The sequence below is a fragment of the Sparus aurata genome, chromosome 9 (genome assembly GCF_900880675.1).
Source record: "Sparus aurata chromosome 9, fSpaAur1.1, whole genome shotgun sequence".
Classification (NCBI taxonomy): Eukaryota; Metazoa; Chordata; class Actinopteri; order Spariformes; family Sparidae; genus Sparus; species Sparus aurata.
The window spans coordinates 31,510,843-31,533,457 of NC_044195.1; the positions used below are offsets into that span (position 1 = coordinate 31,510,843).

Below are 22,615 nucleotides of genomic sequence, written 5' to 3' on the forward strand. Positions count from 1 at the left end.
TATATCGTTATCTCAGGAAAATGGAGGAAATAAACTCGTTATCACGGAAAACGGAGGAAATAAAATGTATGAATGCATGGCCACTTAGGGCTACTGTAGCGAAGAGAGTACTTAGCTGCAAGATAGTGCATCCCGACCACACCCCTCTAAAAGTGTTTACAGCTGCTATTAGGAGATTTCAGATTATGTTTGCCAACCATCACAGTATTCAGACTGAAAAGACTCAGTCTGAATACTGTGATGGTTGGCAAACATATTCTGAAAAATGTTTTCTTTAGAGCTGTTTTCACACTGTATTGTGTCAGGATTACGTCAGGGGTTTAAAACCCTTCAGTGATTCTTGAGGTGTTACCCTTGTTTTTACTGTTTTCTGTAAATATGTTTGTCAGTGTGCATTATGATAATTATAATGATAATGACCCTAATGTAAGCAAAGAAATACATGGATCTTTATATACCCAGAGCACCTGCCTTGCTAATGAGGCTCATCAAGTCTCAACCTTCAGCTACCCAAAAGAACCTTTATAAGATATTCCTCGAGCCGGAAGGTAATGTTTCTCAAAAATAAGCTTTTTTTTTGTAAAGTTTTGTTGAGCAACACAAAGCAGTTGCACTCTATTTAGCTGGCAGTTAATGAGGTACACCAAGTTGAAAAATGATGCAGCGTAATTCAACAGTTTAATGTGAAAATGCTCAGTGTATTTCAGACTGTACAGAAGTGGTTTTACATTTTGAGGTCGCTTTTTGTGATTTGTGCTTTTTGACTGTATTGTGTGCTGTTTAGATGTTGAACAGTTAGTCTCCCTTTACTAAATTAAATGGCAAACACTAAACAGAAGCATGGCAATGTGCACAAAGCACGATGTAAATGAAGATACAATCAATATTTTTCTGCTCTGATATTCGGCTCTGGATTCTGTTTAGGGGAGCAGTCCTGAAAAACCAACAGCAATAATCAGAATATGTCTTTTTAAAATCATCTTTAAGGGCAACTTCCTGTTAAAAGCCTGCATATGTTAAACTTAAAGTGTTTATTTCAAGCTTCAGTATGCACTTTTTGTTAACATTCATATGGGTGTGTTTTACTTTTTTGTCTTATTATTAGAAGTGGGCATGTTTTATTTTCTGCAGAGATGCTGACAATCATTTACAGACATTTGTTTATGCTGTTTTTTATTAAACAGTTTCATCTTAAAAATGTAATTTTTTTGTGTAATTTATTTTGACTTATAGGTGAATTAAGGTATAATGCACAGATAAAGGTAAGAATTTGCACATACATTTCTGACTATAATCAAAGCAAAATAAATGAGTAGGAATAACTTAAATTGACTTATTTGACTACTAAATAACACCAAAACTTTTAAATTAAAATTAAGTTGGTTCAACTTGATTAACCTTGTTGAAGACAAATCATGTGATGTTGGTTGTACTAGACTGATGCTTGTGGGATTTACTCAGTGGTTGAGCTGGAAGTACTTAAAAAGATCCATACAAATTGTTAAACACCAACAACAAGTGTGTACACACACCCATGCATATACATCCACATTCACTCATGCATATTTGCATACACAGCCCTGCATATTCCTATGCAAATGACCACACCCATGCATACACACACACACACACGGAAAGTTGTTTGCAATTATAAATAGAACAGTAAGTGCAAAAATATGCACTGACAGCTGCTGCCTAACAATTCCCCTTGGGATTAATAAAGTTCTGTCTTCAACTATCATCCTATTTAGTATTTAACAAAGTTAATAGGCATTAATTTAAAAGGTTTTGATATCTAAGAAATATAATTCACATTTTGGAAACATTGAAACTGGAAATACTGTGATCTTTTTTGGTTTCAAGAAACAAGATTATTTTGTTTCATACATTTTTACATGTTTGGACGTTTACTCAGTGCAGACAGAAGATGGACCCCTTCTAAACCAACTGATATCCAATCAATGTGATCAATGCATCAAATACAATCTATAGAAAAAAATCCTGTTACATCAGTGACAATTAAATATTTCTCAACTGAATGCAGATATTACTATTTCATACCCTTTGTTTTGCATAATCATCCATATAGATGTTAAAAGCTTTCAGTATCAGTTTAATTTCCAACCCTGTCCACAAAAGTTGGATAATTAAAGAGAATAATTTAGATGTAAGTGTATTTGTAAATGTCTTCTTCATACAATATAACGTCCCTCTACCAGCCTATTTAACATTATATGCACACATATTGTCATGTATTTAGCTTTGGTGTAATTATATATTCAGTTTTAACTCTTTAAGTGCTTAAATCAGCGTTTAAATGGACAGAACTGATAAATAACGATATTATCCTCTAAAAGACTTCATATCCCAGAATCCCCCGCGCGTCATAAGTGATGTCACCTGATAGCGAAGACGAAGGGAGGGTGTGCTAATGTTTACAACCACTGTGCTGTCAATGATTTTATCGTAAAAACTGCGATTTATTCGACATTTCAGCAGCGTGTGAAGAGTCCAGTGAACAATGGAGCAAACTCAATGACCTCCTGTTGCATTCAGGTAAAAAAACATCTTTAATTAACCGTTTTTAATCACTTAATCAAGCCAGCTTGTTAGCGCTTAGCTCACCAACGTTAGTTATCCAGCTAATATTGATTGCCAGGTAAACGTAGCACAGCGATGCTACCTGTTCACGTTAGCTTGCACACATTAGCTGCACCTGAAGCGACTTCTGGCAGTTGAGCTAACGTAACCTTTACATTTAAATACAACCTTTAGCACGACTTGTTCTCCTCCAGGCTGGAACAGTTTAATAGCTAGTAAATAAGCTAGCTTTAGAGCTGTTTTGCTAGTTTTTAGAGGCTGCAGAAACGGCTAATAAATATGTGTTAATCAAGCTAACTCTTTAATTTAAATAGCATCGTGCAGTGCAGCTGTGTTTAACAGGTAGTTGTTTACTATGCACCACCCACAGGTGACAGTTAGCTAACTTAAATAGCTCTTTGCTTACTTATTTACTCTTATTTAACACCCAGGAAAGAATAAATATAAACATATGTTCTTAATTAAGCTGCTTTAGCTTCTTACTGTCACTCATAAGAAAGTTTCCACTGATGTTGGAACACGTCTTAAGATCCTTTACTTTATTTATATATATGATAAGGATGTTGTTTCAGTTGTGACTTTATATTATTGTATGACAAAGATAAAAGGTAATTAATATTATATTTAGACAAGTTAAGGACCATGAAGGAAGCTGGTTAATTATCATTCAGTGACTTCTTCTCACTTCTTTATGAATATGTAAACACAGTCGTCAAGTATTTCTTTTTCTTTAGGCTGTTTATCATTTGCAAATATATATATATATATATTTTTTCTGTCCTCCTGATATTTAAACCTGAAATATTTTTATATCAATACCACACTGTAAAAATACGCCACTGGAAATAAAAGTCATGCAAAACCTTCCTTAAAGGAGCACTACGTAGTTTTAGGTAAGATACTTTAATCAGAAGAGTTTTTTTTTTTTTAAATGCCTACACAAACTCAATAAACAAACTCTCTTTGTTTTAATGCCTAATAAACTGAATACACAAACTGACCTTAAAGGACATTCACACATACTTTCTTTGTTTATATGTGGCAGACCCTGCCACCTGGTTCTAAGGCCTTATTTTCCAGGACAGCTTGTTAATTCACATATGGGAAAGAATAATATTTCTACATTTGTATTATTGCTTCATTAATATTGTAAATAAATGTTGACATTTTAAGTTTGAATTTATTCTCCAAAACTACATAGTGTTCCTTGAATTGGCTACATTATGCAGATAATACTTTCATACTATTATTTGAATGATCAAAAGTACTTTTATATCTGATGTTTTTATATTACTGTTACTTCTCCATTAATGTTTATTTGTCATTTTAGTTCTGTGGATATTTAAGGTTGATCTAATTTTTAACTCCAGTCTATACTGTTGATATTTTAATCTATGTCAACGCATTATATTCTATAAGATCATCACAAAACTTAAACTTTTTACGTGTTTTCAGGTTTCTGAAGATGAATTTTCCAGTAAATACGAGAGGGTTTTTAAACGTTTTTATTTGTTAAAGGAAAGTAATTTTATCAACACATAAAGGAACTCTTTATCCTTCAGTTTATCAGAAAAGTTAGAGATACTGTATGTGGTTTTTATCGAATGGGAAGAGTTAAAAAAGTTTATCCTGAAAGGTAACTAAAGCTGTCAGACCAGTGTTAAGCAATAAAAAGAACAATATTTGCTTTAAGAGATGAAGTGGAGTAGAATTATACATTTTAATTATAATGGACGAACCAGTACCTTCGCTTTGTACCATACTTGAGTAAAAATGTTACTGTCTTTCTTTTTGTTGCAGGTTTTTGTAAAGTGCGAGTCCTCCGGTTGCTCTTCACTCTCTGCGCTGAACAGTGAATCTGACCTGAGAAGATCATTTCAGACTGTAGAGTTGGCTGCTAAACAGGTTTGTATGTCAATGTAAAACAAGTTATGACAACGTTATACTTCAGTTAGTTTACTGACAAAGTTGATTCTTGAAAAACAGGCAGTCTGACAGATTTGTACTTTCTTGTGTTTGATGTCACAGCTATGCATGATTAGTAAGGGCTAATATGACTAATAGCTAATAGAGTAATAGCTTATTTAAACTGGTTAATGTAAGAAAGTAGCTCTGTGGAGCTTCCGTGTTGTGCTTGAAGCCGGTCATCCATTTCTAAACTAAGCTGCTGTTTGTTTTTGTTATGAGGCACTGGAGAACGCACATAAAGTAACTTCCTTTGGACTGTCACAGAAAATCAAGCCTTCACAAAGTAATCCACAGTCCAGCAGCATTAAACTACTTAAACAAACACAGGCAAGCAGGCGTGACGGGGAAGGTCTCACTTTTCACGTCACGTTGAATCTGCTCACATTAAGCCAGTTAAAAAGTGACTGACGCATGTAAACAGGCTACTATGTGTTACATAGTAGCCCGTTTAAGATGCCTTTTTTTCTGTCAGACCAACCGTCCAAAACACAAAGAAAAGCAGTTTACCGTCAGATTAAAGAAGCTGGCACAAATGTTTATCTGCCCCTAATAAATGACTCAACTGACTATCAAAATAGTCGGTGATTCACTTCCTGTCAATGACTAATTGGTTATTCAACATTACATATATAAAGTCGTGCGTTATATTTGTATGATATCTTCATTTTGAGCAACATATGAGACACGGAGCTTTCTGACGTCATTGATTAATTTATGATTTGTAGATGTTTGTTCCGGCGGTGAGCAAGTTTCTGAATGTCTTGTACCTTGAACACATTCTTGTTAATCTCTCCTCAGTGTACCGATGGAGTGGGTGTTCATCATGAACCGGATGAGCTCTCAGGGAAGCTCTGCAGCCCAGCGGAGGCGGATGGCCCTGGGCGTGGTGATACTCCTGCTGGTGGATGTCATCTGGGTCGCCTCCTCTGAGTTGACCTCGGTAAGGACTTTATCAACCCTTTGTGAGGAAAACAAACTGACTGGTAGAAAAAGTCTTAACTTAACTTCAAGTTGGTAAACTTAAACGATCGATACCGATACTCAGGAAAATATTCGATACTCGATACCATTTTCGATACCACAAGGATAAAAAAAGACCCCAAAATTTAAAAGAAATATTTTTATTAACAAAAAAAAGGAAAAAATAACCTCTGTTACAACATGTAACAATTAACAGAACCACACGTTAAATATTTATAATAAAAAACAGTTGTGCAAAAAGAAACTGCAACTATGATTACAAGTTTCAGGTCTGAGGTAGTGAGAAAAAATAAATAAATAAAATAAACAATAACAATTAGAACAATATTTTGAGGTTGTATGCTGTGCACATCTAAATATTAGGCAAGCCTGATAAAAACTAAATTAACTTAAATGTTCCTTCCTTGGCTTCCTTGGTATCGACACTTTTGAAAATGAGTATCGTATCCGGATACAACATTTTAGTATCGATACTTTTTTGAGTTTCAATACTTTTGACAACCCTAGTCTAAAGTCGGTGCACGTAGAGGGTGTAAATGACGTCTTTACAAGTCAATTGTGTCAAACATAAACAACTTATAGCCTCTTATAGTTCACAATAGAATAACTAAACAAAGACACAAACACTTACAGTCATCGGATACACGGGAAGGAGTACAAGGCACAATCACCCTTTTAAAATGTAGAGCAGTCACAGTATCAAGTGTCACATTATGTTGAGTAAATATATTCTGTTACGCTCCTCTTCCTGTGCTCTTAGGTTGAATTGTATTCACCTTGAAAAACTTGAAATGCAAAACAAAAAAGTAAACATGAGTTCCGAGAGTGAAACCAAAGGTGGCGCCTGAACACATCAAAGTGTCGACTCTCCATCCTGCAACACGTGTTGTTAAACCAATAAAAGCTGGTGTCCTAACAGTTTCCTCCTGTTGATTCCTCCTTCAGTACATTTTCAAGAGACAGGAGTACAACAAACCCTTCTTCAGCACGTTCACCAAGACCTCCATGTTTGTGCTCTACCTGCTGGGCTTCCTGCTGTGGCGGCCGTGGAGGCAGCAGTGCACCGGCTCTCTGAAACGCCGGCACTCAGCGTTTGTAAGTAGTTAAGCCACATTCTCACCACACGGGGGCAGTGTGTTTAAATGTTTTAAATGTCTGTTTTCTGATATTTCACAACTTCAGGCATGCAGAATCACAAACCGTGGATTCTGTCGGGTTTACTGACTTAATGTTTTTAATTTCATGTGCAGCAGAAGCAGAATGTTGTGGAAAATCTCACAGAAATGATGGATTATAAGAGATTTTAATTGGCAGAAGTGCACTCAGCCTGAGCTCAGTTAGAGGCTGCTGCAGGCAGAATAAAGCCACGATGATCATTTTAGGACATTATAAAGTTGTAAATGACTCTTGAGGAAAGTCAGTCACTGCAGCGGAAAGACAGAACCAGAATTATTTGTTGTTGTCTGTAATTTGATGGTTTGAGTTGCTTGTGTCTGCAGTTTGCTGATGCTGAGGCCTACTTTGCACCCTGCACCACTGACACCACCGTCAACAACTGTTTGGTACGTGGTTTAATCACAGAAACAATAACAGCTCATGTTCAGGCAGTTTTTTTTAAGGTTTTTATTGTTTGCTCGTGTCAGCAGTCGAGGGACCCAATTATGTAAATGCTGATGAAGCAAAGACCGTAACAATCTTACACGAATACTGAGAGAAATTCTTGGGTGGGTTTATAAAATATGAACACTATTATTGTAATACTATCAGCCAAATTTATCTTTAACTTTGTTTTCTGTCTCGCTTTGTGGCAAATAAGTTACTCACAAGTAAGTGTGGAGAGAGAGTCAGCAACTATAACTTCACGAGAGTGTACAAAAAGAACAATTTCACTCAATGAAACAGTGAAAAGTCAAACAGCTGAACTGATAAAGAAATCTGCACCATTATTCACACTTATTCACAGTATCATGTGTATTATTAACAGTATTTTTAGGTGTATTAATATAACAGTAAGCTTCAAAACACCCCTACTATACATGTTTAACTTTCTCTTTCCTGTGCAGAGTGAACCGCTGTACGTCCCAGTGAAGTTCCAGGACGTTCCTGCAGAGCATTCGAACTGTTTAATGGGAGACTGTGAATCATGTAAGTACACAGAATGACGTATTCAGATGGGCGACGTGTCTTTACTTCCTCTCATTGTACAAAAATTATGCCAGAAAATATCCTGGAGATGAGCGCTGACATCTTGAGAGCTCATTTTGAGTCCTTTTAAAGGGAATTTCAGCAAGTCTGCTTTTCTGCAGACTTTACCGAAGGAAATTACCCACAATTCATAGTGTTGTAACATTAAACAGAGGGTTGCTGTTGGTTAAAAAAAGCCAGTAGTTATCTGTATTCTTTCATTATTCTACATAAGCTACGTTTTTTATGCACAAAGGTAAATGTTATAAATCAGTACACCACATTTGACGTCCTCTATAGAATTGGTTAACTTAACTTAAATCACTCAGTTTATTAAACAATAAAAAGTAATATGCTTATGGAGCTTTTTTCCCTGAAACCTCCGAAGTTTAATCAATTTTAAACCAAACTTACCAGAAAAATAACACTTGGAAAAAAAGGACCTGAGATGACAGAAACGATATTTCTCTTCTGCTAACAGAAGGACGATTTGTGACCTTGTGATTTGTGAGTTGTCATCCATCTTTATCTACAGTCAACAGTTGATGTTGTTTGTGTTTTAAAAAATAACCTTTCAACATTGTTTTTCTCCTTCTGGAGTTCTAAATATTACGTTTTTAAATGATTTGTGATTGCTAACCGCCATTGATTTAGTCATCGACAGCGTGCAGTGGTGAGCTATAAAAAAACATAGTCGTTGTTTAGAGTCGTCTGAAAGCGCCTCAGTATTCAACATAAACACTTTTAGACTCTCAAACTGAGTCATTTGTTTTCTCTCATCTCCTCTTTTCACATTCAGTCATAATGAAACCAAAACTCTCAGCAGAAGGACGTCACTCTCAGCTGTTATTTTGCAGAGTGGTGAAAAAATCTGAATAGTCTTTTGTTGTTCTGATTCTCGTGAAGCTGTTCAGGAAAAACTGACCTCAATTTCAAGTCCAAGGCCACACAGGAAAGCTTCCGAGGCAGATTACGAGGGTTTGTCGGGTTTGTTTTGTGTTTTTAGCACTTGTGTTTGAAACAGCATCATCGTGCATTAGCACCTGATGAGGAGGATATTTCGCTTATTAAAACAAAATTGTCTTGCGGCAAAATACAAATGTGAGTCCGGAAATGTGTTTTTTTTCCATTTGAATAAAACCTGTTTTTCCTTTCCCTCCTCTCTCTCCATTTGTACCTCCCAGCAGCTTCCAAAAAGCAGCGGGTGCGTTTTAGTAATATCATGGAGGTGCGTCAGCTGCCCTCCACGCAGGCCCTGGAGGCCAAACTGTCCCGCATGTCCTACCCCGCTGCCAAGGACCACGAGGCCATGCTGCGCACGGTGGGCAAGCTCACCATCACTGACGTGGCTAAAATCAGCTTCTTCTTCTGCTTTGTGGTAAGTAAAAGTCAGCAGGAATTCCAGCTTTTCATACGCACCTCTGCATCAAATTATAGACACGATGTTGATGTTTAAAACATGAGATCTGAAAAATACTCGGTTTTGTGTAAGAGGGCAGAAGATAGCCTCAAGCCACAGCCTCAAAACATATCAAAAGTGATGAACATCCAGTAAATAATCACCTGAATCTCCATCTTCTCTCTTTGTTTAGCTGTCTGGCTGCAACTTCACCATTTTTGTTCAGTCTCAGCACTCTAATAGACTCGTTTTCGGTCACGGCAGGAAGCTGTTCTCAGTGAAAAAGCTCTAAAACGAAACACTGCCTCCACAGCAGACAGACACAGTTAGAGACTAAGTGGTGAACGCAGTGGAACATTTAGCAGCTGAGGAACCACGTATTTATTTTGGTTCCTCAGCAGACTGAAAAGAAAGAAAGAGGAGCTAAACAAACTTCTTAAAGCATCATTAATAACAGACGATTTTTATTACTTTTGTGGTTTGTGCTGGTCAGTTGGCAACTAATGTGTTTTGCTGGTACTAAAAAGGAAAAAAAAAAAGGTTCTTCTGACACATATGAATTATGTAATCAGGCAGAAAGTGAAGGTTTATGAGCGCCAACACTGCAAGACATTAATCACGGAGCTTTTCATGTGATGAACTGCTTTTAATTTGTGACTCATCGTCCCCGAGAAGCAGAATAAAAAAACTACTCGGCAATAAAAAGCAGAGTGTTTGATGCCGGTTTTAAACTGCTCACTTTACTACTAGGTCTGAAAATACATTACTTACAGCTTTTTTCCTGCTGTTTTTCGTCACGCAAAGCTGATTTAAAACATGTTAAAATGTTAGATAAGGTACATGCTGTTTAGGAGAGGGCTGTTGTATCGAAAGGTGACATCATCATCACCGCCTCTGTTTCTCTTCCAGTGGTTCCTGGCTAACTTGTCCTATCAGGAAGCTTTATCCGACACACAAGTCGCCATCGTCAACATTCTGTCATCCACCTCAGGTGACTCTCTCTCTCTTTCTCTCTGTAAAGATCAGATTGTTGTTACCTACATCACCCCTTGTTAGTATGGAGGACCAAACCTGACATAAGTATAAATAAATAAATGCATAAATAAATACATAAATAAATAAATAAATGCTGAAATAAATGTATAAATAAATAAATTCATAAATAAATACATGCATAAATAAATGAATAAATAAATAAATGCTGAAATAAATGTATAAATAAATAAATAAAAATATAAATAAAAGAATAAATGCTTTTTATTTATTTCTGTATTTCTGTTCATCTATATATATTTATTTCTGTATTTCTGTGTCCATATGTAAATGAGGAGGTAGGAGGTCCTAACCTCAGTCAAGAGCATGATTGGTCAAATCGGAGAGCCAGACAAAAGCAAACGATTCCTGATCTCAAGCCTCGCTCTCTGTAACGTTGTAAACCAGCTCCGGTTAGCTTAATGGCCTCGACCAGTGTGACAAGTTAACTGGCGTTCATTTTAACTTGCGAGGGTCCCAGATGTGCTGGTGGTGTGGTTTGAGAATCCTGTCTGGAGAGCCATGTCCGCTAACCATGAAAAACATTCTGCTCATCGCTCCAAGTCATGTATATGTGTATTCGTTTTGACGTGGCTTGAACACTTCTATCCACACGGAGATGCCGGGGCTGCGACTTGCAAACCACTGCTAGACGAGCGCTACAGAGCACAAATCGTCCAAAAGTGCATGTTGTCGGTCTCATATCTTTGTCTTGAATCTCTGTACTCTTAAACAACTCATGTGTGGAACAGTATTAAGCATTTGTTCACGCCGAGCGGCTCGAGAGCGGCGTGGACACCGCTGTTAGCAGTTAGCTGCTAGTTAGCTTTTAGCTGCTCGCTGTAGTGCTAAGAGCGTAGCGTCCAGGTGAACTGTTGACACATGTTACCACCGAGAGTGAGATACATGTCTGGGCTTTCCTATGAACCATTGTCGCTACTGGTGTTTGTATCACAGGTTGATCTGGACGTCTCACGATTTGCCACAGCTGATTGACCTCACGCTGAGCTCGGGCTGGATGTCAACGTACTCTGCAGACTGTTTGACCAGCAGGCTGTATGACAGTGTACACTTTTCACACCGACTTAGCGTCAGCTTAATAACGATGTATGCGGCTCGGAACGATGGCTTTAAGTAACCATTTGAACAGTGCGGAATGAAAAATACCCGATGGTAACCTGTGTCACAAGGTAGCCTGGACGCTGCGCTACAGCGAGCAGCTAACAGCTAACATAAGAGCTAAAAGGGGTCTCCACGCCGCTCTCGAGCCGCTCGGCGTGAACAAATGCCTCAGCCTGTTCCACCCATGAGTTATTTGAGAGTACAGACATTCACGACAAAGATATGAGACCGACAACATGCACTTTTGGACGATTTGTGCTCTGTAGCGCTCGTCTAGAATACACATATACATGACTTGGAGCGATGAGCAGAACGTTTTTCCTGGTTAGCGGACATGGCTGAGGACCCCTCTCTCTCCAGACGGGATTCTCAAACCACACCACCAGCACACCTGGGACCCTCGCAAGTTAAAATGAACGCCAGTCAAATTCATAACTATACCATAGCTACATGAACAAATGTCAACAACTGCAGCTAACAGTTAGCTGAGCGGGCTTGCTGGTAGCCAGCAACATTCCTGTACAGTTTACAGGAATCAGCGCTGCTAGTAAGGCAGAAGTAGTAGACCCTCATCGAGCACACTCCTGTAACCAATCATGCTCTTGACTGAGGTTAGGACCTCCTACCTCCTCATTTACATATGGACACAGAAATACAGAAATAAATATATGTAGGTGAACAGAAATACAGAAATAAATAAATGTAGGTGAACAGAAATACAGAAATAAATAAATGTAGGTGAACAGAAATGTATAAATAAATAAAAAGCATTTATACTTTTATTTATACTTTTATTTATGTATTTATACATTTATTTCAGCATTTATTTATTTATTCATTTATTTATGCATGTATTTATTTATGCATTTATTTATACATCTATTTCAGCATTTATTTATTTATTTATGTATTTATTTATGCATTTATTTATTTATTTTATTTATTTATACTTATGTCAGGTTTGGTCCTCCATATCTTAGATCGTGTTAGAGAGCAGATGTTTATTTAAAGGGATAGTTCAGGTTTTTGAAGTGGAATTGTAAGAGGTATTTATCCGTTGTCATCGTATTACCATCGGTTTGCTTGCATCCACTTTGAAGAAGCAGACAGGAGCACTGAATCTAGACAATGTGCTGCTGTGACTGAGGGCAGCAAAACATATTTTAGCTAACAAGGGCCCCAAAAAAGGGTATAAGTAACATATTACATTTAGAGTATTTTCACTGTTTTACTTTGCTGTCAGACAGCCCTTTCCAACAGAAACTAAATCATTCTATGCTCTCTAAAATGTTGCCAGACTCCTTTTACAAAAACCATAAATTTACCTTGCAGAACAAGGAAGTTGCTGGTATACTGCTACGCTTGCCACCTGTTGTTACCTGACGTTATCTTATGTTGTGTTACCTTATCTTGCATTATTTCCTTGCAATACGTTACCTTGTGTTGTGTTGCGTTACAGAAGTTGCTTGCCTACTCGTGCCTCGATTGGCTAGTTTGTTTGAGTTACTGCGTGGGTACAGTTTGTTTTAACGGGTTCGTTTGGATTAAACAAAGTCAAACAATGAAATGAAAATAATTAATTGACTGGCTTTAGAGAGTGTTAAAATTACTACAGTTTACGGCTGTTTGACAGCAAGGAAAAGCTGTTCAAATATTCTAAATATATCAAACACTTAAATTGATAATGGTGTGCCTCAAACAACCCCTCTTCAAAAACCCGAACTATCCCTTCAACTTAAAGAGAAGTTGACCTGCTGCTTTCTGTGGTCTGATTCTTCCTCTTCTCCCTCTTCAGGCCTGTTCACGCTCATCTTAGCCGCCATTTTTCCCAGCAACAGCACCGACCGCTTCACCTTATCCAAACTCTTAGCCGTGGCTCTGAGGTAAGAGTTAAAAGAAAGTGTTGTTCGGAGTTGAGAAGGGCATGTTGGGAAGTTTCAGCTTGCCTGAGTGTGTATATTGTTAAATGTTATTTGTGTCTGCCTAATGTGCTTCTGTGCTTTTATTCTCTTTATTTCTCATCTGCCGACTTTGGAGAAGTTCGTAGTTGAAATTGAAGTGATTATGATGAGCAGTCAGTGTATCCGCTGTGAGATTTCCTCCTCTGAATGCTCCGGCGGCGTATTAAAGCCGATCACAGTCTGAACCCAGACAATGTAATTTTCTCAAAGTAATTTTCTCCTCTCGTATGATATGATAAGTATCCAAACAGTGTAAACACAAAACAGCTACCGTGATTATGCTCCGTGACTTCAAAGTAATAAGGTTCATTCTTTCGTCTGTTTACAACACAGGCTTGTACAAAGAAATGGGTTTAAAATCATGTAATGACGTCTGTATTCGAGGGGTGATGAATGTTCTGTCTCTCTACATTCGCGGGTGGTTTATACTAATGTGTCTGAACAATTACAGGCCGGATTATAAGAAAATCTTTTGTAATATTCTCCTCAGAAGGATAACTACTCATATTTTGGCCGTTGCCTCGGAGCAAAATATAAAGTTTGAGCCGAGTTTATCCGCACTGAGCTGGAATATATGAACATTGAAGGGGTTTTTTGTAATGATTTAGATCTTGTTTTAAATTGTAAAGTTGACAAATTTGTTCACCACTTCATCCGGTCGCTCTCTTGTTCAGCATGGGAGGCGTCGCCCTCGTCAGTTTCTCCAGCATGGACAACCCTGACGAGAAAGGCGTCATAGGTAAACATGGAGACAGTGATCAGTGAAAATCGTGCTTTAACTTCTTGCCTGATGGTGTTGAATTAATACAGTTTTAAAGCTTCATTCCGAATGTAATTGACCTTTTAAATTTTAATGAAGGTTCTCTGTGGTCGCTGGCTGGTGCGGTGCTGTACGCCGTCTACATCGTAATGATCAAGAGACGAGTGGATCGGGAGGATAAGCTCGACATTCCCATGTTCTTTGGTGAGGAAATGCTCAGTATTAGGGCTGTAACGATGCACCAAACTCACGATTCGGTTTGTATCACGATTTTTGACCCACGGTTCGATACAAACCTCGTTGTTTTTTTTCTTTCTAAATTAAACATTTTATTTTTGTAACATTTCTATAACTTATGTATATGATACTTGTCTGATAGTATTGTGGAGGGCGTGTCTATCTGATGGTCTGTTAACTGCACAGGTCCTTCACTCAACTTAATACAGACAAATGTCCCACAAAACAACGTTACAGAACCAAACTACGGTAACCTAGTAACTCTAACTGTCTTTGGCAACAAGTTGAAAATACCGCAGCTGTACGTGGAGAAGCGTCCTTCCTCTCGCCCGTCCTACAGACTCCTCGTCACATTTCTGCCCTGCGTCTGTCACCGGCAAAAAAACCTTACCTCACCGAGTGTTCAGACTTCAGTGAACTTTACCCCGGAAGACAGCCTCTATCGGGTTTTGATTGACAGGGGAAACACCGGGGAAACCCCTTGAAAACACACACACGTCATCATCATGACGTGTACCGTCAAGTCTCTTTAGGAGCCGCAGCGCCGGCTTTCTGTTTGAATTACGCAGTGGTTCGTCTTTACAGCGGTGTTTCACTCTGTGTGAACGAACAACGGCGGAGAATTGGCGAACGACCGCTGCGGTGTTAATGTGGTGTTACTTACAGCTCATAGTGCTGATCTGGACTGGAAGTTGTGTCGCGATTCTGCCTTCTCACAGTGCGAGACAGGTTCGTGGATCTGAGTGTCGCGATTTCAGCTTCGATACGTGTATCGTTACAGCCCTACTCAGTATATATGTTACTTCAGTCATTAGCAATATTGGAGAACTCTCCCTACTGGGGCTGACAGAAGGTGTGCTCTGAGCTGAAGCTTGTGTGTCTCTCAGGGTTTGTGGGTCTGTTCAACCTGCTGCTGCTGTGGCCGGGCTTCCTGCTGCTCCATTACACCGGCTTCGAGGCCTTCGAGCTTCCCAGCCAGCTGGTGTGGACGTACATCCTCATTAACGGCCTCATCGGAACCGTCCTCTCGGAGTTCCTCTGGCTCTGGTGAGCACCTGACGCGTAATGTATTCACAGGTCACAGTTCTGGCATCAAGATTGTGCACGGGGACGTTTTTCATGCTTTTATTTGAGCAGTTGAAACTCACTCTGATGGATTTAAATGGATCAAATGTAAACAATCTTCAGTTAAATGTATGTAGGTGTTAATTCAGCACCTGGTGATGCTGGTTTCTGTCCACAGGGGCTGTTTCCTCACATCATCTCTAATTGGGACTCTGGCGTTGAGCCTCACCATCCCGCTCTCTATCATGGCAGATATTTGCATGCAGAAGGTGAATTCTCCGCTCCTGGTGCTTTGAAAAAAGATGATATTGTAATTATATAGATAACGTTACATCATGTTATGGTATATCTGGGTATGCTACATTACTGTATGTACATAAGCATTTTCTGATAATCTAGGAAATCATATCACAATAACCAAAATAACACTAATGTAAGCAGTGGTTATCATCTCTATTTGCTCAAAACTCTGTATGGAAATGTTAATAAATTAAATATCTGACAACTGAACCTGACGATAGTTACGTGATAGTAACATGTATTTTCCTCCGTGTGTGCGGACAGGTACGTTTCTCGTGGCTGTTTTTTGCCGGGGCGGTTCCCGTCTTCCTCTCCTTCTTCATCGCCGCGCTCTTATGTCACTACAACAACTGGGACCCCGTCCTGGTGGGTCTGAGGAGACTTTACGTCTTCATATGCAGGAAACAACGTATTCACAGGTAAAAACAGTTTGACTTACAGGTGACAAGACACCCTGTGATCGACAATTTGTTAGTTTTAAGCTCAGAAAATGTGTTTTTTAGGTGAATTTCTTGTTTTTCAGTGTACAAATGACACTTAACTTGTTGGAGCTGCTGATATAATCCTTGACAGACAATACTGCAAGGCAAGGTTACACAAGCTGGTGTTACTGTGAAAGCTTTTGCCTTGTACTCGATTGAAGGACACCCCAACAACTGAGATTTTAGAATCTGGTTTCACAAAATGTTGCAGCTAAACCACAAACACAGCTGAATAAAAAGGACCTTGAAAGTTACTTCAGATTAGCCTCTACAATTAACATTAATTTGCATTTAATGACAATTTATATTCAACATTTACAGACGGAACTATTTTGATTCTACAAAAGAGATGTACAGTTTTTAAAGAAGTTTTTAAATATGGCCAATAAACAGTTTTATCATCATTTATATATCTGTATATCTTTGCAATTGGCTTGAAAATCATATTATGATCCATTTTATTTCCAGAACAAAACAGTTTTTTTTGTGTTTCTACACAAGGTGCTTAGTTGGCGAGAGAGGCGACAAAAACAGGGAGATAATAATCACCTCTCAGGAGATGCAGATGCAACACAGTGTGCAGTTGTACGGTAATTAATCCGAGTAAAGTCCAGCCAAAAGCATCTGTTTCCACCTCTAGATGAGCCGTAAACATGTTCAATATGGACAGTGGACATCTGGGATGATTTCACAATGAAGCCAAAGTGTTTAATTTTTTATTTAAATTGTCAGTAAAATGTTCCTAATAACTCATCGAGCTGTACGACCTCCTCGGGCCAACAGGGAGTGTTTATCAGTCACGGTGATGAAGATTTCAGTCTCTGCTGCAGCTGCACTTCTATTCTTTATTTTGTTAATGGGATAATATGTTAGTAGACTTTTTAAGGCCTGAGGCGTGCAAAAACACTGGTACACAGGATGTGGATCCGTCTCATCGGACTAATGCAATGACTCCATCCTCACCGCAGGACTCATTTCCAGGTGTCTCTCGTCTCTCAGACAGGTTGTTAGTCACCGGCCACCTCAGTAGCGTCACAAGTGGTTACTATGGCATTTGTGACGCAACTGCAAAGGGAGTGTAAACAGACGCACATGCTTAATGGCTGAAAATGCTTCTTCTGTGAGCTCCACGTGTTAAAGGCAAACGGAAGTGTCTTCTGAACAAACACACACACACACACACACACACACACAGCCGGCAGCAGCAGAAAAAGTTAATTTACACTCAAGTGAGTTTGTGACAGATCTAACATCCGGGCCAGGCTTTTAAAGAAAGCTGAAGCTTTTAAAGTGAAACTCTCCCCAGAAAGCAACCGAGGCGTTATTTGTGATTGAATATGAGTCAAACCTTCGTGTAAAAAGCATAGGTACGACGAAAGAGGCACTTTAAACAATTACTGTGGTTTCGTTTTCAGGCAAGCTAATTTTCAATGGAGTGCGAGGGCACTTTTACGCTAGCATCAAAATAGCTAGCTATTTGTAAAATAGGGGTGGGTAAAAATATCGATTCATCAATGCATTGCAATATATTTTTCCCAATTCAATATCGATTCATAAAATCCTCTGAATCGATTCGGGCAAGCGACCACCCGCAGTCCCTCGCCGGACCTCTCGGTCTCCGCCTCCAGCAGCTGGAAGCGTCTCGCCCGCGACCTCGCTCGAGGGTCAGAGGGTGATGCGCCGCGGAAACACCGCCGGAGCTGCAGAGACGGGTAGGCGATGTCTGATGCACCGCTCTTTCGGAGACGGTAAACTCCCAGCGCAGCCGGTCTCACCCTGGCCGCTGCACCGGGACTGCACCGTACCATGCAGTCCCAGAAACAATGGCACTTTCTCAGCTTAACTATGGTTGCACTATTTTATAACTAAACACATCGAGTACCTTTGTTTACAATTCAATTCGAACTAGAACTTCCTCGAGGAAAGATTTACAATTTAAAACAACTTTTTTTTAATTAAAAAATTATCAACAGGTACTTTAATGAATTATTAGTTTATTACTACTTATTACTGAATTGATATCGAAGCATTTAAGTAAATTTTGAATCGAATCGATATTGAATCGAATTGCGACCTAAAGAAGCAAAATCAAATCGAATCGTGAGGTTTTTAACAATACCCAGCCCTACTGTAAAACACTAAGACGGCTCGACACAACATGAAACTTTGCTCGTAGTATCACCAGGCGCGCCGCCGTCATGGCAGACAAAAAGTGTCGATCCCCGAGTGCGACCTGACAGGCAGGAGAGTGATGGTGGACCTCCGGCCTGTTAGGTCGCACTCGGGGATCTACACTTTTTTCTGCCATGACGGCGGCGCTCCGGAGGTGCTACTGCTAACGTGAGTTGTCCAAAAACTCTCTTTTTAGTAAACTCTGTGTACACAAACAATGTTCTCAATGCTCGTGTTCATGTGTAGAGACCCTGGTGATGCTACGAGCAAAGTTTCATGTTGTGTCGAGACTTCTTAGTGTTTTAAAAATAGAGATTTTGATGCTAGCGTAAAAGTGCCCGTAGCACTCCATTGAAAATTAGCTTGCCCGAAAACAAAACTAAGGTAAATCTTAAAAGTGCCTCTTTCATCGTAATTATGCTTTTAAACGAAGGTTTGACTCATATTCAATCACAAATAAATCCTCGGTTGTTTTCTGGCGAGAGTTTCACTTTAAAGTTTGAAGTAGACGATGAGCTGCGGTTCTATTCTAGTGTGACGTGTGGCTGAATATTAAGAATAAGTTGACCTTGACTCCCTGACACACTTCAGACTCTTTTTTCTTCTCTTACATTCTCACAAGGACAATAGACTCAATTTGTGTCTCGCAGCCTCGCTAACTTAAGTCTGTAATCAGATGTACATGCTCGACTGACTCTCCTCTCCGCGGCGGTTATGCTCTCCATTCTTCTGTGAGTGCTCGTTCCCCCGTTTGTTACTGAGGGATGATTATAATAATGACGGTTGTCAAGATGATGACTGTGATGATGATTGACAGCCGGCTCGCTCCTCTCGCCCACAGACTGCCAGAAGACAGCGAGCAGTGCGAAAGCCTTATTCCTCTCCACGCCGTCTCCCAACACGAAGGAAGCTTCTGCTCGTGATCCGGCCGTCCAGCACAAAGTAAATGATTCACTCAACTCTGCGTGTTTGACCTGCGTGTTGTTCACTGGTGTGTTTGTTTACGTGCATGTGTAAACGTGGATGATGCATTCAGTCAGCCAGGTCTCAGGCAAAATCCCAGAACAGAATTTTAAATACTTTCTCTCTCTCTCTCTCTCTATATATATATGGTCGTTCAATGCCAGCTCACCTTCGGCCTCCCAGCTCATGTCATGGATTTTCTTGGAAAAAAATCATGTTGAAAACTTCTATTAAATCCACAGGACCGTGAACATCCTGCAGCTGTACTCCAAATACTTTTAAAGTCATGAATTTTTAAATTTTGGCCCTCTAAGATAAATTGGAGCATTTTAGTGATTCTCTCAAATATGTATGTGTGTTCTCAGACTCACCAGTTGTTGCTGATTGGTTACAGTAATCAGATTAATAACAGGAAGTCATTTTGAAGAATCTGTCATTTTCAAAAGTTCATATCTCCACTAGTTTTTACTGTCTTTCAACCATATTTAGCTTCTGTGTCGTATAAATGTAGTTCTGTCACATCTAGAAGTTATTTCGTGCTGAATTAGAGCCTCAGATTTTTTTAAATTGCAGCTTCTGAGCTGAAAAACTCGACTTTATGGTTTGTTTTGACTGTAGATTTTCCCAAGAAGGATTATTTTAATCTTCCTTGAAACTCCAGTGTGTGAAAGTGTTAATATTCATTTCATATGTATAAAAAATTCAACGGTGTTTTATTACTCCTTCATCGTTTATGATCTTTTTTTTTAAATTAGCCAATTTGAGGTTTTATTTCATCAGTAGATATTTGTTCTGGCTGACTTCAAGGCTTTCTGCCCGTCTGAAACCGACTGAGCCTGTTTTTCATCTGGTTCTGGAAATCTGGAAGTTAAAAAGACTTTCGCAGTCATTGTTTTGTTGCAAACCCGCGTGATATCAGATAAATATTTGTGATCACTCGTCGAGAAGCTACTAGCAGACAGAGATATTTGAGGACCAGCTGGTGAACGTCGTGCTGCAGGAGGACATTTCTCTCAGGAGTTGGTGGAAAAACAAAAAACAGAGCTAAAAGGAGAGCGAATATTAGAATTGCAGGCGTTAAGTGGCCAGAAACATGACTGAATGAATCCTAACGTAACAATTTGGTAGATTTACATCCCATTCACAAGGATCTTGTCTCCTGTCATTCGGTTGTTTCTCTGTGAACATCTGTCGAGTGTTTGGAGCCGACTGAAACGAGCCGGACAGGATGATCATCACGTAAATATTTTAGACCAGCGATTGGCCACCCAGTCTGCGAAAGCCTGCGTCTCTCTTCACTATTCATAGGTTTAGTCGAGCTTTTCTCATCCAGCCTGCAGAGTAATCGCCAGCGGGGCCGAGAGAGAATCTGAGCGCAGCATGTGGTTTCTAACAGAGGCGACAGTTTGGAGCAGACTTGAGCTTTTCTGCTGGTGTGTGGCGTCAAATGGAGGAGCAAATAAAGCAGCACGTGTATATGTGTGTCTGCTCGCATCAAAGCGAGGATCCATCTGATGATTAATCTGTTTAACTGACTAACATATTGATTATTGTGTCTCATTCAGCGTCCAGTTTTCTCATCATATTCTTTAATCTGTCCCCCTCAGGTGTCGGACGAGGATCTGCAGACAATCTGGAAGCTCTCAGAGACATTAAAACTACCCCAGTGCCTCATATTAAATATATTTATTTTCTACAGTGTTGAGATGAAAGCATCCATTTCTACAAGTTCATGTTTTATTTTCACATTTCAGTCGTCACAGACCAGAGATTTCTGTTTTTACTCGTTTTTCTGTGTTAAAAAAAAAGAAAAAAGAAAAAAAGAAACTTCATGGTGCTCGAGGTGCTGGACATTATCGGTGATAACTACGGCGTCATGTGACCAAACGAAACGGTACGAGTTGAACTTGATTATAACACTAACGGAGACGGAATCAGAAATCAGCGAGCTCACGTCACCTTTTGTTTTTTTTTTCGTGTTTTGTCTGTCGGCCTTTCTGAAGCCTTGCTGCTTTTCACAGATCCGCCAGACAAGTTGGCGGAAAAAAGGTTTTATTTTGGCGGAGCTTTTCACACACACACACACACACACACACACACACTGCACTGCAGCTCTGACACTAATTTCTACATCTGGGTCTTCGGTACCATCTGCTCACCGATGGGTTCGTGTCAGCCGAGCTGGTGATGACAGAACCGCTGCGTATCGACTTCCTGTTGATCCTGACGCTCGCCAGGTAGAATTGGACAGTTTTAACAAAAAGAAACTCCACATTTTGTTTGTTTTTTTTCATCTTGATGTTCTTTTATAAGTCGGCTATGAAGAAAAAGAAAGCAGTCAACAACAAACTCTCTTGTGCTGGATCATGAAGACAAACTGTGATAGAAGACATAACCTTTGCGTTCGATCGTAAGCCTTCCGCTATAAGCTACAAAAAAAAAAAAAAGCCTTGTTGCAATAACGGTTCTTTTTAAATATGGTTGTAAATACTGTACACAGCGACACACTAACAAAGTTCTGATGTTTTTATTTGTGAAAATTCATATGACCACTACAGACAGATTCCTGCTATGAGATTATATTTTATGTATCATTGTAAAGAATTACTGCCAAATTCCTCTTTTTACTTGCGAAACTTATCGGGACTGTTGTACATGATCTTCTGTTTCTCTGATTTATTTACTTTGTGGTTTCATGTGAAGAGAAAAAGAGCGTTTCTGTCGGCAGCCTCTTGTTTTCTGTCGAACTCTACGGCTGAAGGTGAAATGTAAATGTTAGTCCACTCATCCTGTTCGTCTTTTACGGGGTGTTTTTACTGCGAGTTGATATGAAGTGGAGGAAGTGATGAGCAGCCTGTGAGGGTGAATGAATGAATGAATGGGTTGAGCACTTTAAGTGACAGATTTAAACTTGTTCTTGTTCATTATTGCCAATCAGTCCTCCTTCTGCCACGATTTCAAGAATGAAAGCTTTTTCTTTTTAAGGATAATTCATATTATGCTTCTTTTACCGGTGGTGCTTGTGTGATTTATTTCTGATTATCTTTTTTTTCTTTCTCAGGTTTCTCTTTCTTCTTTGTCATGTTTTTATTTCCGCATCTGATTTATTTCTGTCTTTAAATGTCATTAATGAAGGTGTTGTAAGATTTAAAAAAGAAAGGCCAGGATATAAAGACTAATAGTAACTTTCCTTTTTTTTTATCAACCTCAGCTCTTGAATCATGCTTTTATTTTGCCTGTTTTCATACTTACACTGCACTATTAAAATGTATCTTTTTAAATCTCTTGTAAATGTTGGTACGATGTGTCAAAGCAGCAGAACGTCTGCGATATATTCAACGGAAACAGGACGAAGAAGTAAGAAGTATTCACTGTGTTACCTCAAAAG

General features: G+C 39.1%; 1 protein-coding gene across 2 annotated transcripts; it reads left to right on the plus strand.

The window, feature by feature from the left end:
• Nucleotides 1–2,392: 2,392 nt before the first annotated feature.
• Nucleotides 2,393–22,508, plus strand: LOC115587847 (solute carrier family 35 member F5). Of its 2 annotated transcripts, none has more exons than XM_030427910.1 (16): nucleotides 2,393–2,556; nucleotides 4,402–4,506; nucleotides 5,368–5,509; nucleotides 6,496–6,645; nucleotides 7,050–7,112; nucleotides 7,614–7,695; nucleotides 8,919–9,112; nucleotides 10,043–10,124; nucleotides 13,083–13,170; nucleotides 13,923–13,987; nucleotides 14,108–14,212; nucleotides 15,133–15,292; nucleotides 15,489–15,579; nucleotides 15,875–16,029; nucleotides 19,106–19,206; nucleotides 20,835–22,508. In XM_030427910.1, the coding sequence occupies exons 3-15, from the start codon at nucleotides 5,375–5,377 to the stop codon at nucleotides 19,185–19,187; spliced, it is 1,452 nt and encodes a 483-aa protein (XP_030283770.1). In that variant the 5' UTR covers nucleotides 2,393–2,556; nucleotides 4,402–4,506; nucleotides 5,368–5,374; the 3' UTR covers nucleotides 19,188–19,206; nucleotides 20,835–22,508. The 2 variants fall into 2 exon arrangements, with proteins under 2 accessions (XP_030283770.1, XP_030283771.1); XM_030427911.1 differs by having other exon boundaries at nucleotides 8,922–9,112.
• Nucleotides 22,509–22,615: the final 107 nt, after the last annotated feature.

Bases quoted from the DNA above. Each gene is read 5' to 3' on its own strand.
- LOC115587847 (XM_030427910.1), top strand. From the start codon at position 5,375: ATGGAGTGGGTGTTCATCATGAACCGGATGAGCTCTCAGGGAAGCTCT. The intron at 14,213-15,132 runs GTGAGGAAATGC...TGTGTCTCTCAG, and splicing joins CGACATTCCCATGTTCTTTG to GGTTTGTGGGTCTGTTCAAC. The intron at 15,580-15,874 runs GTGAATTCTCCG...GTGTGCGGACAG, and splicing joins CAGATATTTGCATGCAGAAG to GTACGTTTCTCGTGGCTGTT.